Consider the following 17,208-nt stretch of genomic DNA (forward strand, 5'->3'; position numbering starts at 1 on the left):
CAACAATCTTTAAGTCTCTTGCTCCAGAACCCTATTGAACATGTCAACACCCCTCTTTTGACTATCAACTAACTTCGACTCTTGCTTGATTTAGCTGACTTAGCTGACTCAGAACTTTCCACTTATGTGTCCTTTGATACTAAAAAACCCCTCAACTAACTTCTACCTAATTCAGCTGACTATTGCCTGATTTAGCTGACTTAGGTGACTCAGAACTTTCCACTTATGTGTCCTCTGATACTAAAAAACCCCTAAACACCCGACTCCTCAATGATCTAGCCTTACAACTCTTAATCTAACTGCAGCTGGCTCCCAGCTGGCAGTTGACTCTATAGATGCCCTTTAGCTCACAAAACTGTCTGACTGATTCTAACAGACCTTTGATTGTTAAATCTAATTCTAATTGACTCCCTCTCCAGTTAAAAAGACTAATTCTCCACTTCTACACCATCTGAATGGTCATGATGTTCAACTGACTTGTCTGCTCACTTTCAGCACTGACACTGATCGAGTTAGCCCTGACTCAGTAGACTTGAGATCTTCACTCACAATTGATTTTTTCTCAACAATTTCAATAAAAACGAGGAAAGGGAGGGGAAGGGAGAAAGGGGAAGTAAAGAGAGAGAGAAAGGGGAAGAAAAGCTCATATTGAGCTAACTTATCCATCACAACTAAAAAACCATATTACAAAATTCCATCATCCACTTACAAACAAACTCAAGCCCAAACACTCAGTCTTCAACATATAGATAAAACCAAACTAGTCTCAACAACCCTAAGACCTTGGGCTCAAATAAGAGAAAGAAACAACCCTAAGACCTTGGGCTCAAATAAGAGAAAGAAACAAGAAAAATAAGGGAACCTCTATAGCTTCAAACCTCCTTGATGGACTCTGTAACACCTCTGTAGATCCTCTTCTTCAAGCATAAATCAACAGTTGAACAAAGACTTGGAGCACCAAGTTCCAACAGAGGTGCAAAAACAGGGATCCTAGGACTTGCCTCAACAACCTTCAAATAATCCTTTGACTTCACAAGCACTTCCTTACTCACACTAATTCCTTCTCTTCTCTCTGTTCTCTCTCGTGTCCTTCTCTCTAATGGGTTCTTCCAAGTCCTCTCTCTTGTTCTATGACCTTCTGCCTAAAGAAAGGCTCCTTCATAGAAAAACAAACACCCTACTTCTCCTACCTTCCTAACAAGAAACTGCATGCATTGGCTTCGAGCTCTCCATGTGCATTTCCTTCATCATGTAGACCTCCTGAATCTCCTCGTATCTCCATGCACAGTCCCCCCTTTTAGCCGTTGGATGGCCTTCATATTTATTCTTTTCAAACTACATCAGTTACACACTATTTCTTGGACTATCATATGTACATCATATCCTTCTACACCTTGTTTTCTCCTCCTCTAGGCTTGGCTATGTCATGATTCCATTGGGCTCAAAAAACCTCACATATTTTTCCCAACCCATGGTGCAACACTTTCAAGTGTTTCATCACGTGCACGTGCACGCACGCATGCACACACACACACACACACACACATAGTCACAATCTCTCTAATTTGTGCACAACCCAAAATACACATAGAGTTTCTCTTAAGATCAAAGGGTCTATGTAGACCTCTCTTTAGCAACTAAGACACATCCCAACATCCTCTTGGATCAAAAGGGTACAATACCACCCTCCATAGCCACTCAATTGAATCTATCCTCCCACCTGGATCAAGTAACCATCATGGAAGATCTTTCCATTCAGATCAACCTTGTGCAAAGACATAACCACTAAAAACATCCACGTGAACAATATGATCATCCCTTGTTGTGGCAAACAAGAGCTCTCGTATTTTACAGCATCAATGTCCCCTAAGCTAAACCTCCTCTTCTTTAGTTGCAAAATTGCAACCACATAAGATAGAGTTTCTCTTTTTCTTTTGGAAAGATCAAAGAGTCTATGTAGATCTCTCTTTAGCAACTAAGACACATCCCAACATCCTCCTGGATCAAAAGGGTACAATACCACCCTCCATAGCCACTCAATTGAATCTATCCTCCAACCTGGATCAAACACCTGTAAGTAACCATGTGTTATGGCTCACCCTAACCCTTCTTGAAACACATCCAACAAGAGATTACCTGGTGAACCGCAACTGTCATTATGAGGATCTTTCTAATAGCCAAGCTTGTAACCCTTGAGGTCTCCAAGCTCTACAACGCCTTGAGAAGCAATTCCATTGTGCCTCCGCCAGCATACTATCCATTGTGCCTCCACGAGCGAGCACACTATCCATTGTGCCTCCATTGTGCCTCCACGAGCGAGCACACTATCCATTGTGCCTCCGCGAGCGAGCACACTGCGAGCATACTATCCTTGAGTTTGTTTCTTTTAACAATAGTGGTGTTTTTTTTTCCTTGATGGACCAGGTGGATCAGGCAAAACATATCTTTATAATGCCTTGCTATCTCAATTACGTGGAGAGAATCAAGTTGCTTTGGCATGTGTATCATCTAGAATAGCCGCATTGTTACTTTCAAATGGACGTACATCACACTCACATTTCAAAATCCCATTGGTTCTCAATGCTTCTAGCATATACATAGTATCAAAGATAATAGCACATTAGCTGAGGTGTTGAAGCTTGCAAGGTTGATCATTTGGGATGAGGTTTGAATGATGCATCGATATGCATCATTTGGGATGAGGTTTGAATGATGCATCGATATGCATATGAAGCATTGGATAGGACATTAAAATACATTATGCAAAGTGATATAGTGTTTAGTGGAAAAATTATGCTCTTTGGTGGTGACTTTAGGCAAATCTTACATGTTGGCAAAGGGATCGCGTGAGGCTATTGTTGATGCAACGTTGTGCCGGTCATATATTTGAAGATATGTGAATGTTTTAAATCTAACCCAAAACATGCGGGTCATTCGGAGTGCTTATGATTGTACAGAACTAGGATTTGTCAAATGGACTTTACAAATTGGAGATGGCTCTACAGACAATCCAAACAATCAAGGTAGAGTGGTAATTCCACCATGAATGTTGATCCATGTAACTCCCTTATGAGCTTGGTAGAATGGGTGTACAAAGATCTTCAAAGAGTGGAGGATTATGCATGCTTCTTCAAAGAATGCACTATTCTTGCACCACAAAATGAGATCAATGACCTAGTCTTGAGTGCATTACCTAGCCTTGAAAGAGAATACCTCAGTGCAGATTCAGTTTTTTCTTTTGAGGATGATAGAATATTGTATCCAATTGAGTACTTGAATAGTTTGAACTTAGGTGGTGGTTACCCTCCTCATTGCTTGCTTTCTAAAGATGAATGCTCCTATCATGGGCATTATTAATTTTTCTTGCTCGGTTCGAAATACTTAACGTCCATAGAGAGAGAGAGAGAGAGAGAGAGAGAGAGAGAGAGAGAGAGAGAGAGTGACCTTAAAATTTTATGTAAATGATTAGTGTAGTGTAGTGTCGTATTTGATATCATGGGTATATTGCTTACGATGGATGTGGCAAAGAGATCATTTTCATTTATTGATGGCAATGGACAAGATATTGAAGGTATTTGTCTCGATGTTTGCTATATTATAGTCATCATTGTTTACCATAATCTATTTAATCTTCATGGCTCAATTGTAGACCCCCTAATATGGGAAGAACAGCAACATCATCTCTAATGATCGAACTTTTAGAGAGCACTCGTGTTTTGCGGTATAAAACCTTACTTTTTATGTAGTTTTTACGTTTATGTAAATATAAATTATTAATGATATTTTTTTGAAACATGGAATATCTAAAAAAAACCTAGATTATTGCTAGGTTTGTATGGTCGAGACACTTACAACGAGAGCTTTGGGCTCCTTGGAATTTACAATCTAAGATTGCGAAAGATTGCGGATCAACTTCATGTACATATAATGTTTGTAGACTATGAAAAGCCTAATAAGTTAGATTTTCAGTGCATAGACATTGGACATTATAGAATTTTTTGATTTGCCGTCTACAAGGCTGTTCAAATGCCATTTATCTCGAATATTGATCCACTGAATAAGTTTTTGTATTAATTTAATGCCAAGTCAGTGACATTTAATTAATACATCTACAATATATAGAATACAATATGTACCCCAAACATTTTTTTGTAGTTAATTAATTAGTTTGAGTGTACAAACCTTGGAGTTACGTAAAGGAATAGGGTACCGTGATAATTCGGGTGCTTATTAGTTTGATTATTGTTTTTAGAATACATGGCCCCTTCACGTGCACGGTCTCAAAGTTTCCACTATTCTCTCTCTGAGTTCTATCGAGCGATAAGGAGGAGGAAGTGGGGGTGCTTCTCTCTTTGAGTTCTGTTGAGCCATTAGGAGGAGGAAGTGTGGGTGCTTGTTGGGGAAGGCTGAAAAGATGCACGCATCGAGAAACATAGTGGAGGTCAGGCGCATCCAGAAACCCACTGGAGGAGTGGCCGGCCGTAGAGCCTTCTGGGGCTGTTTGCAGTAGAATGTGAGAGATGGGAAGATGCATTTTATTGCGGCAGCTTCCGCTTGACGTGGTAATGAGGAGCTTCCATGCACTTCTTCATCTTGCTGATGGGTTGTGGAGGTAGCAAGCGAGGGGGGGGGCGAGCTATTGTGCAAGCGCTTGGAGCGGTCGAAGAGGCTGATAAAGGAGGTGATTTGCACTTGCAGATTTTTAAAATTACCTTCAAATTTGAAACTTAAGGGTACAAAAACCTGCATATTTTGAGGAGTTGTAGAACAAAAACCTTCAAAATTTGAAATTTTTCTTTATAAATAATTTCACAATTTTTAGATGAAGGTTTTTTACTTTTTGGGAAAACAGTTTTTTTCGAACACTGGAGTCGGGAGTTGAGAGAAAGTAGCCTTAGACCCTAAAAAGTTAATAAGTGGCCAGGTAAGTGGGCACTTAATTAATACAACCAAAACAAATTGTCTGAATATATATAGAATGGAAATACAAAACAACATTTTGGTGCCCTATCTCTATATATATGGAAATGAAAAACAACATTTTGGTATCGTTACTTGCCAGTCACACCATCCGACTGACAGAGGAAGGGGACGGCAAACTGAACTGAAATTGCAGAAGAAAGAAGGTGGTGTTCAAGATGGGCGTGCAGAAAGTGAAGAGGATGGCGATGGCGGCGGTGGGAAGGTCGCCGTGCAAGATTCGTGAGCAGGTTGCAGGTGAGCGTCTTTCCTCCACCTACTCTCCCATGCAAAAATCGGCCACTACAAAACCCTGCAAAGTAAGAAGGAAATTGCAGAATCGTCTCTTCCAATTCACAGTTCTGCATTGCCCATTGCAAAATTTGCGCCCAAATCACAGCTCTGTATCGCCCAACTGACAATTTTGCAGTCCAGTTCATCGGCCATCTCGAATTTCCCGCCGAACTTAATTTTTAACCCCGTTTTTCCTGCCCATTTTAACGTTCTGCAAAAGAAATGGCTCTCAGAAAAATGGGAATCTCTAATTCGGAATCTGAGGGCGGGAAGAAGATCGTGTGCGTCACAGGAGCTTCCGGCTTTGTTGCATCATGGCTTGTCAAGCGGCTTCTCCAGCGTGGCTACCATGTTCGTGGGACTGTGCGAGACCCTGGTTTGTTTCCATAAACCTATATGATTGTTTGCTTAGGCCATACAACTCAAACAAGGGGTATATCCATGAAGTTGGGGTATGTGTAATTTGAAGGTTTTACCAAATTATCTTTGTTTTTTGGTTGTCTGTAACGACGTTTTGCCATATTCTGCTGAACCCCTGTTCTAACTTCTAGTACCCAGTGATGACCGAATAGGGACGATGGCAATTCATTACCTGTTCATTGAGTTGGTTACGTACTGGTGGACACTTCACCTTTATTAATGATGCTGTGGCCAAATTCACCTTTGTGTGCTTAGATAACATGGCAAGAACAGCACATCTGCGGGCGCTCCCCGGAGCTAAAGAGCGGCTCGAGTTGTGGCCGGCAGACCTTCTAACACAGGGTAGCTTTGATGCTACAATTGATGGATGTGAAGGTGTTTTCCACACGGCAACACCAGTGAAACTGGTTCAGATCAATCCCCAAGTAAGGCCAGATGTATTTTCCTTCAGATAACAGCACATGGATCACATGTTTAGTGGTTTGCCTGTATTTTTTATGCTTTTTCTGAGAGATTTTACTGCAGGTGGAGTTGATTGATCCAGCTGTGAATGGGACTCTTAACGTTCTACAAAGTTGTAAAAAATCCAACTCAGTGAGGCGAGTCGTACTCACGTCATCGAGTGCGACTGTTCGCTTTCGAGACGACATCAAGCCAGATGAATTGCTAGATGAGTCATGTTGGACCTCTTTGGAGCTGTGCCACAAAATCAAGGTGAGTACTCAACATGTACATGGAGCATAACATGTTTTCTGAGCATGTGCATGTGATTTAGAACATGTGTACATGTGTATTGAGCATGTGCATGTGATTTTAGAACATGTATGAGCATGTACTGTGATATGGAACATGTACGGTATATGTAGCTCAGTATACATGTGGACATGTATGTTGAGCATGTGCATGTGATTGTAGAACATGTAACATGTATATTGATCATCTACTGAACATGTACATACATGCATATAGAGCATGTGCATGTGATGTAGAACATACTCAGCATGTGCATGTGATCTAAAACTTGTATACATGTATACTGAGCATAAACATATGATTTAGAAAATGGCATTTCTTTCTGTACAATGCCAACCCTTGCAGGCTAAACACATTTATTAAAAAAAAACATGTGGGATGACTTTCTCTTTGATTTTACATGGGCTTTTAGGTGGAGGGAATATTTATATAAAATGCTCATTCTGCTGACCTTTTTTTAAAATGAATGGGCGGTAGATGTGGTATGCGGTGGCAAAGGTTCTCGCTGAACAAGCAGCTTGGGAGTTTGCAGAGAAAAACAACCTTGATCTTGTGGTTGTGCTTCCGAGTTTCATTATTGGACCTGTTTTGCCACCAGAACTTTGCTCAACGGCCTCAGATGTGCTGGGACTCTTGACAGGTAAGGTAGTTTTGTGATCACAACGGAGAGAAGGTGGTCGAAAGATCATGAGAGGCTTTGCTTTATGGGCAATCCCATCCTGCTCACCTTTGCATAACCAAAAATTCTGAATGCAGGTGAGAGCTCAAAGTTTGCATTACATGGCCGATTGGGGTATGTGCATATCGATGATGTGGCAACTGCCCACATTCTGGCATATGAGGAGCCCTCTGCAAAAGGCAGATTTCTTTGTTCTGCCATTGTTTTGGATATTGAGGATCTTGCAAAGCTTCTCGCCGTCAGATACCCTCACTTAAACATCCCACTACAGTAAGAGTAATTTTCATTGCATTCTTAGGTCGCATTACATAGCATGTTTTTATCACTCTATACGCCCTTGTCCACATATATTACATGGCATGCCGTGATGTACGCATGTTCACATGTTTTGCATGGCATACCTATTCTATGCATTATGTGGCATGTGCTCTTGTCCATATGCCTTGCATGGCATGTACATGTATAACACAGTATCCACATGTCCACATGTATTTCATGGCATGCGATCTAGTCCACATGCATTGCATGGCATGTTTTCTAATCCACATGTTTATGCTATAGTCCACGTGTTATTGCAAGGCATATGCTTCTCTCCCCTTTGGATTACATTGCATGTTCTCTTCTCTACATGTTAATTCTCCCTATGTAGGATTTAATAGTTTTGCTAGCTTTTTTTAAGATGATGAAGAGATGGTACCTTATTTGTTTCAAGTGCATTGGCCTATCTTAGCTTGTATCAGAGATATGTTCCTATGATGATGCTCATGTTTACTTTATGCTTCTTCAAATTTGAGTATGTGTTGAATTTTTCAATCACCTCACATTTGAGATGTTGCAGATTTGAGAGCTATGGAGAGAGACCTCGCTATCTTCTTGATTCATCCAAGGTTGAGAGGTTGGGCCTACATTTCAAGACGTTGGAAGAGATGTTTGATGACTGCATATCCTCATTCGAAGCAAGAGGTCTCCTTCCATCAAAGTAGTTACACGCATTACATATATGCATCATCTCTATTATATTAAGATGACTGCATATCCTCATTCGAAGCAAGAGGTCTCCTTCCATCAAAGTAGTTACACGCATTACATATATGCATCATCTCTATTATATTAAGAGGTCCTCGGCAATGAAAACAAGGATTGCTTATGATCAAAGGTTTATATCATAATGATATACACAATGGGTTTCCATGAGAGAATTGTGTTTTACTTGGAAGTGTTTCTCAAAAGTTTATATGCAATATTAATGTTATAAATTTTATAAGGCATTATCCAAACCAAGTAGTGATCTTCACTTACATGATGAAACTAAGGACCTTCTCACACATGTCCACTTCAAAAACTCCCCCTCTACTGTCACGGATCTAAACTTCTAGAAAAATAGAGTTAAAAGAAATTAGCAAGAATTGATTAAATCAAATCAAGTAACTTATCAAATACCACATGTTCAATATATTTCAATACTTGAGAGAATAACGAATAATATTTGGCTCACAAGCACGACTTTAAGATTCGGTGCAATCTCTCCTCTCATGCGTGTAGCTCCACTTCCACGGCATGAGTATTTTGAGAATTGTATTCAATAAATAGTCCAAGGAGCTATTAATAGTTGTGTGTACAAAATTGGGCTTTGTTTTTACACTTTTTACAAAAATAGTTCAAGCATTAGAGCTTGTTCACACACTAAGTGTAAATAATCAAAGCTCTTCTAACAAATGTGCTAGGAATATAGTAACACCATGCACAAGCGTGCATAAATAATTTGTACAAACATTTGGTATGTGGCTAACAAAAATAACTTATAAAATAATCTTGTGCTTATTCGTATATAATCTTGTGCACATTTGCACATTCCATTAAGTTGATTTTTGTACACATTAAATCAAACATATTTTATTTACGATCATTATGCATCAAAAATATGATAAAATATATACCTGTAACGGTTCTCCTGTTTAAGAAAGCAACTGTTCTCAGTTGTGTAGAAGAAAAATGCTACAGCAATAAAACTCGTGCGATACCTAAATGGGTGATCCTCACACTCATCATCAAATCACAAATAATAATACAAATTAATATGATATAAACAAGATTCCTTATGTACGACATATGCACTACTCCTCACTTATTTTTGTAAACATATCCTAATTAATCATCCTTCTCTACAATTAATCCCAGTATGAAACGTTGATAAGCACAAACACAACATATATTCACCACTTGTTTTATTATGATGAGAGTATCATTATACACATCGTTTAGCATGGTGTGAGTTACCACTTGTTACACTCCAATGAGCATGGCACATTAGTTGCATAAACCACTTGTTTCACTTCGACTGTGTGCAGTTATCTAGCATAGTCGACTTGTTTCACTTTGACCATAATATAGTTGTCAAGCATGGCACTACTTGTTACACCTCAACAACATACACTTGTCAAGCATAGTCTCAAGCTATGTAAATACCACTAGTTGACCAGTATTTAATGTGGAGTTACCCACGATACCAATTCACTAGGATGGTACACTAGCGTCCAGGTGTCCCCGTGTACAACTAAAGGGTGGACATTATGTAACATCCCTCTTGCTCTTGGATAAGTAACTGACCTCAGATGCGTGTTTGCTTATTGCGAGTGAAGGAGATTAATTATCGTATACTATATAAATTCAAGTATCTTTTCTAATTAAAACAAAAGACATTGCATCAAGGACTTCTATGTGTAATAAATTCTAGTGTTTCATACGACCTGAAATTATCCCACACAAATCTAGAGATAAGTATGCAGTAGAATCCTTCACAGAGGATTAATCTCGTGTCCCATAGCAAAAGACTAAAACATAGTGAAAAATCCATAAAGTATAGTTCAAGATGGAAGGGCCAGTTCCTTCAAGAAGTTCTACTTTTGATGCATAAAAACTTTCCTTGAATTTTTTTAAAGTGTTAAATAATTAAATGAAATAAATATATTACCTCAAGAGTCAGAGTAGTCGTTGTGGTATTCTTCTTCTTCTTCATCATTGATCATATTGAGTCCAAATGAATTAAACTTTGACTTTCATGGACAATTTGATGCGATATGTCTAATCTCGTTACACTGTAACACTTCTTTGAATCATGTTTATTAGGTTTTTGTGACTTATTTATCTTAGTATCAATAAATGTGTTATGGTCATTAAGGGATGTATCAATTGATTTCGGAGAGGGTTTAGGCTTCAAAAATGTTGATGTGGTTTGGTGTGCCATTGGTTTCTTAGGAAAACCATTTTTCTTTTCACAATTTAAGGCTAATGAAATAGCTAAGCTAAGAGAATGCGAACAAAACATATTTACCTCTGATCGAATTGTAGGTTTTAAACCTGTTATGAACTTTCTTCTTTGGTCCTTGGTGTGAATCTTCTCGATTACCTATATTTGTAATAAAGTTTGCCAAAACTTATCCACACAAACTGATATATTCTCTTTATCAAGCTGTATGAATATAGACCATCGTTGTCGAGCTTTAACTTTATATTGTGAAGGTAGGAAATCTTTCTTGATGAGTTTCTGAAATCTCTTCCAAGATTTTGATTTGTGCTTGTTGGTTCTAATGACATTTCACCATAATGCTGCATTGTCTACCAAGTGATTAGAAGCACATTTTATTTTATCTTTTTTTGAGAACTTTTTGCCAAAGAAATAGTCATCTAGTTGGCTAATCCATGCAATAAGAATTCGTGCATCCTTCTTGCCATCATAATTTTGGAAAGTGAATGCCTTTCGACTAATTCGTGAGTTTTTGCGAGAATTCTGAGCACGTAAGGTAGCTTTAATAGTGCGTTTAGGGCTAACATGATCACTTTCCTTCTTGCCAGAGTCGGAAGAGTCACGTTTGCATTTGGAATGCTTCACTTGACGCTCTAATTTACGTCGGAGTTCTTGCTCACTAGCAATTTGCTTTTGAAGTGCTAAGATTTACTCTTGCATAGTGGATTGTGCAGGCAAAGTGGGCATTGCAATTAAATAGATAAAAGCAATGCAATTTAATAATGCAAATAAATAAATGAAAACGAAAAACTTAGCTCCTGAATCGTTGAATTTGTCGTCCAATGGTTGGCTTAGATACCGTCCTCCAAGAATTTACCGATGTCGGTATTTCTTTAATGCTCTTTTGATGCCAAAAATTTTATTGCATGAGGCTTTTGATTTTCAAAAAATAGAAGAGGGTCTTTCTAAAATTTTATGGAGAGACTAAATTTTTCTTTTAAGAAGACTCTTCTTTTTCCTTGACGTTCTTTAAATGCTTTGAAGGTAAACTTTATAAGCAGCTTTTGTAAGCTTCCTATAAGCTTATAATATATAAAAGCTTTGCTTTTCTTCTTTTTTTTTAGTAAAGCTTATAATATATAAAAGCTTTGCTCTTCTTCTTTTTTTTTTTGAGTAAAGCTTATAGTATTAAGCTTTGTAGAGCTTAATAGGCTTTTAAAAACGAAACGATGGTGGAAACCAAACAGTAGAGAAGGAGGGACGCCGCCGTCGTCGCCCGATGCAGTCCGTGGAGAAGGAAGAGAGAGAATTTTCAGGACTCTTGCGTTGCTTGCCACTGTGGAGCGATTTTAAAGCTTTTTTTTAAAAGCTTATTATGCAAAGCTTATTAAGCTTTTAGAAGCAAACGTTTTTCTCTCTCCGGCCGCGCTGTGCAACTGTGAAAAAGGGGAAAAAAAAAAAAACAAATTGCACTGCCGCCCTTCACCAATTGGAGAGAAGAATCCAATTGCTTTTTATTTGGCTCAATTGTTAGCTTGACCTTCACCAATTGGAGAGAAGAATCCAATTGCTTTTTATTTGGTTCAATTGTAAGCTTGATTTTATTCCAATTAAATTAAGATCTTTTCTTTTTTAATTCCAAGATTAACACACAGATTGCTGAGAATACCACAGCTTCCTGTATGTGGTTGTGCTTCCAAAGGCACATACATATGAATGGGTGACACCTCATTTAGCAATTATATGTGAAGGTTTTCTTAGGGGAGGAGGTGGATTACACTAACCATCGGCCTGGTGATGGTGCTGGCCGAGGCCGTCTCTAGGACTAGGGTAGGCGGCCTCCACCAGCCCTTCATGTAGCTACTATAGATCCTACGTTTGTGCCTTTGTCGAAAGTCGAGGCTCTTGGCACCCAGGTGGGCATCGACGTACGGAGTACCACAAAGAGAATCCAGCATGTGGTGTGCTTGTTCTCACGATCGATACCGACGACAGATGTCGAGGTATTTACACATTTATTACTTCTTAAGTTTTTTCATAGTCATTTGTTTACATGTTTATATGTACTTTTGTATATTTTTACAAACAATGAGCAGCATGGTTGATTATGTCACGTAGACGGCGGTCCCACACCTACCAGTGAGAGGCTCGCTCAGGAGTTGATAGTTAGAGACGAGAGCGGAGATTGGCCACCTTCTTAGAGCTGCATTGCAGATGACAAAGGCAGCTACTGCAGAGGCACGCCATGCGAGAGAGTCTGACATTCAGTAGGTAGGTTTCTCTTGTACGTAAAAGAGTTATAATTAAGGTCTAAAGTTATAAATGAGACTAATCAATTATTTGTATGCTTTACTTTTTGAGTAGACTCGGACTGAGGTAGAGAGTTCTAGAGCGGAGGTGAAGCAGCACATGATTATGGAGCGGATTGCACAGCATATGGTATAGCAGTTGATGCTGCATGTTCATCAGGAGTTCCATAGATCTTCAGACATGACAGTGCCTTACTTGCCTCTATATCCACGGCCTGTTTTATAGAGTTTTTTTGGCGACCTCTCCCTCAAGATGCACCACTATTCCTCCGTGATGCCTGCTGCGCTCTATGTCTCAAGGACATTGACAGTACTGGTGGATATGCTCTAGGATGTGGACATTTTTTCCATTTGTCTTCCATCACCCAGGAGCTAGTACGCTTCTCAACATGTCTCTCTTGCCACGCACGTATCGACCTAGCAACATACAAACTTTTGGGCATTGATGATCTTCACCCAAGCTTCACTCGAGTAGAGGCTAGGACTGGTAGGCTTCATTTTACCTTAGCTATTGACTTAGGACTCGCCGCCGCGCCGATCACAGAGATTAGGAGCATGAGGTGCCTCGAGAGATTGAGTGGAGTGCACATGAGTTTGATGCATACCAGAGAGTCCTTCACGAGAACCAGCTCAGAGCACACGAGCGTGTGGGTGGTGCTGGTCCCAGTGGCACCTCGGGTGATGGTGTTGGCAGTAGTGCTGCTTCTCATGAGCAGCGTGTCCTTTTACAACAACAGAGGAGCGTACATGCGCAGAGTGGCAGGCATGTACCATTGTTGATTATAGATTTTGGGTTTACAGATAGAGACGTCTTGTAGTAGCACGACGTAGAGAGAGGGAGAGGGCTATAGCATCTTATGGGACTTGTGAGCTCCTGACGAGTACACCAGCACCAACTTATGATTCTACCTTTTAATAGTAGGCAGACCTCCTCGTAGTGATATTCGACGACCCCCGCCCCGATAGAGCCTCCTCGATGTGCATAGCAGCCTCAACGCGCACGTCGACCACCAGTCAGAGATGATGATATTGATTGGGTTTCCGTTGATAGTGACTAAACTCAGACTAGCTGGGTTAGCTCACTTACATTGTACTTAGATTTATTGGCAGTGACTAACCTCAGACTAACTGGGGTAGCTTATTTTCATTATGCCTTGAACTTTTGAGTTAGTGGCTAAACCAAGAGTAGCTGGGTTAGCTCACATTCTGATGTACTTAGTTGATGTTTATATCATTATTATGAGTTTTTTCATTATTAAGGATCATTACATTTTAGTTGATGTTCATGGTTTTTTGATTTTTTTAAACACTTTGGTGATCATATTGTTTGTTGAGAATCCCCATGCCAAAATACCCAAACATGCTTCGATGGGGACTAAACTTTGCAAGCATGTGGGGGGGACCCACCCCCACATGCTTGCAAAGTTTGGTCACCACCATCGGAGCATGCTTGGGTTAGTAATTAGCGCCCAGTGTAGATTTTTCAAGTCTCTTGGTGCTTAAGAGACCATAGATAATCCCGCTCTTCCCCATACCATCGTACCCAAACATGCTTCGATGGGGACTAAACTTTGCAAGCATGCGAGGGGGACCCACCCCTGCATGCTTGCAAAGTTTGGTCACAATTGGAACATGTTTCGGTTAGCAATCAGCGTCCAATGCGGATTTTTCAAGTCTCTTGGTGCTTGAGAGGCCATGGAAAATCCCGCTCTTCCCTATACCATCATACCCAAACATGCTCCGATAGGGACCAAACTTTGTAAGCATGTGGGGAGGAGGACCAGTCCCACATGCTTGCAAAGTTTGGTCAACATCAAAGCATGTTTGGGTTAGTAATTAGTGCCCAGTGCTGTGGATATTTTAAGTCTTTTGGTTCTTAAGAGGCCATGGAAAATCCTGCTTTTCCCTATACCATTGTACCCAAACATGCTCCGATGGGGACCAAACTTTGCAAGCATGCGGGGGGGAGACCACCCCCACATGCTTGCAAAGTTTGGTCACTAACAGAGCATGTTTGGGTTAGCAATTAGTGCCGAGTGAAAATTTTTCGAGTCTCTTGGTGCTGGAGAGGCCATGGAAAATCCCGCTCTTCCCCATACCATCGTTTCCAAACATGCTCCGATGGGGACCAAACTTTGCAAGCATGTGGAGGTGGGTCCCCCCCGCATGCTTGCAAAGTTTTGTCACCATTAGAGCATGTTTGGGTTAGTAATTAGTGCCCCAGTGCAGATTTTCTAAGTCTCTTGGTGCTTAAGAGGCCATGGAAAATCCTGCTCTTCCCCATACCATTGTACCCAAACATGCTCCGAATGGGACCAAACTTTGCAAGCATGCAGGGGGGACCCGCCCCCACATACTTGCAAAGTTTAGTCACACCATTGGAGCATGTTTGGGTTAGTAATTAGCGCCGAGTACGGATTTTTCAAGTCTCTTGGTGCTTAAGAGGCCATGGAAAGTCTCGCTCCTCCCCATACCATTGTACCCAAACATGCTCCAATGATGTGGGGACCAAAATTTATAAGAATGTGGGGGTGACCCACCCCCACATGCTTCCAAAGTTTGGTCACATCGGAGCATGTTTGGGTTAGTAATTAGTGCCCAATGTAGATTTTTCAAGTCTCTTGGTGCTTAAGAGGCCATGGAAAATCCTGCTCTTCCTCATACCATCGTACCCAAACATGCTTTGATGGGGACTAAACTTTGCAAGCATACAAGGGGGACCTACCCCCACATGCTTGCAAAGTTTGGTCACCAAACGGAGCATGTTTAGGTTAGCAATTAGCGCCCAGTGCGGATTTTTCAAGTCTCTTGGTGCTTGAGAGGCCATGGAAAATCCTACTCTTTCCCATATCATCGTACCCAAACATGCTTTGATGAGGACCAAGCTTTGCAAGCATGTGGGGGTGGGTCCCCCCTGCATGCTTGCAAAGTTTGGTCACCATCGGAGCCTGTTTGGGTTAGTAATTAGCGCCCAGTGTGGATTTTCCAAGTCTCGGTGCTTAAGAGGCCATGGAAAAACCTGCTCTTCCCCATATCATCATACCCAAACATGCTCTGATGGGGACCATACTTTCCAAGCATTGGGGGGGGGACCACCCCCACATGCTTGCAAAGTTTGGTCACTATTGGAGCATGTTTGGGTTAGTAATTAGCGCCCAGTGTGAATTTTTAAGAGACCATAAAAAATCATGCTCTTTCCCATACCATCGTACCCAAACATGCTCCGATGGTGACCAGACTTTGCAAGCATGTGGGGAGGACCCACCCCCACATGCTTGCAAAGTTTGGCCACCATCGGAGCATGTTTAGGTTAGTAATTAGCTCCCAGTGCTGATTTTCCATGTCTCTTGGTGCTTAAGAGGCCGTGGAAAATCCTATTCTTCTTCATACCATCGTACCCAAGCATGCTGCGAGATTGGGGACCAAACTTTGCAAAGCTAGGGAGGGACCCACCCCCACATTCTTGCAAAGTTTGGTCACCATGGGAGCATGTTTGGGTTAGTAATTAGCGCCCAATATGCGAATTTTCCAAGTCTCTTGGTGCTTAAGTGTTAACAATCATGGATCAAGCTCTCCTAAAGATACATCTACCTAATGATAAACTAATTCTACACTAATCTCACAAAACTAATCTACTCTAATGACATTGCTAATCTAAGGTGGATAAAAATAAAAGAGACTCATTGTGATGAGTGTGTGCTAATTAAGTTTAGACTCAAGTTCAGTTAGGTTACAAGATAGAAACTTGTACTCATAAAAAGACTTGAGATGTTGTGCTTGTATTCCATTACTTAAAATAACCTCCTTTTATATGAGGAGAGTATAAATTGGCTTTTCTCTTGGTGATGTGGAATAATTCTCACTTGGTGATGTGCCTACTCACACTCACTCCATACTTTCCTTGTGCTCTTTGGCACCACATATCTCAACACCCCCCTTGGTGCCAAATCTTTGGGATACTCAAGGTAGTTGGATGTTGGTTACATATTGTTGTTTGAATTTTTCCTTTCTACATTCCCCTATGTGCTATAAGAAACTTTGGCCCATGTGCTACTTTGGCACTTTCCTCCCTTAATGCTACTTTGGCTCTTAGGTGAGGGATGAATTTCTAGCTTGGGTACATCATTGGTCCCAGAGGCTAGTTACAAGCACTTTTTGTAGGAAGTAGGATTTTCTCTACACGAAATTTCTTGTTTAAAAAATGGATAGTGGTTGCTTGGTAGCTTCTTTGTTGCTTCATTGATGCTTGATCATGTTTACATTTGATGTAAATGCACTCTTTCTTTGTTTATCGACACATGCACTCTCATACTCATTTGGTTGCGAGATTTTTACAAGAAATTTGCTCTTCATTTTTAAACTCACTCTCGCATGCTCATTTGGCCACTGATTACAAACATTTTTGATTCTTGGTCACTCACATACGTCCACTCATATGGGTGGCTTACAAAAGTTACATATTTTTTTAATGAAGATATGTTTTGTCAATGAAGTTCTTGTTGATGAATAATCTTGTCATTGTAGAGGCTTTTGCTGATACCGCCTTGCTT

The 17,208-nt window shown here is 40.4% G+C and overlaps 1 protein-coding gene across 2 annotated transcripts; it reads left to right on the top strand.

The window, feature by feature from the left end:
* Nucleotides 1-5,041: 5,041 nt before the first annotated feature.
* LOC147629843 (tetraketide alpha-pyrone reductase 1-like) lies at nt 5,042-8,361 on the top strand. 2 transcript variants are annotated; one of them, XM_086811373.1, is made up of 7 exons: nt 5,042-5,217; nt 5,474-5,629; nt 5,929-6,098; nt 6,199-6,387; nt 6,904-7,066; nt 7,183-7,375; nt 7,944-8,361. In XM_086811373.1, exons 1-7 carry the CDS (start codon nt 5,139-5,141, stop codon nt 8,086-8,088), a joined length of 1,095 nt encoding a protein of 364 aa, XP_086667499.1. In that variant the 5' UTR covers nt 5,042-5,138; the 3' UTR covers nt 8,089-8,361. The 2 variants fall into 2 exon arrangements, with proteins under 2 accessions (XP_086667499.1, XP_086667500.1); XM_086811374.1 differs by having other exon boundaries at nt 5,487-5,629; nt 7,944-8,360.
* Nucleotides 8,362-17,208: the final 8,847 nt, after the last annotated feature.

Source organism: Cibotium barometz, chromosome 17 (genome assembly GCF_041138505.1).
Source record: "Cibotium barometz isolate CiBa-2024 chromosome 17, ASM4113850v1, whole genome shotgun sequence".
NCBI classification, from domain to species: domain Eukaryota; kingdom Viridiplantae; phylum Streptophyta; class Polypodiopsida; order Cyatheales; family Cibotiaceae; genus Cibotium; species Cibotium barometz.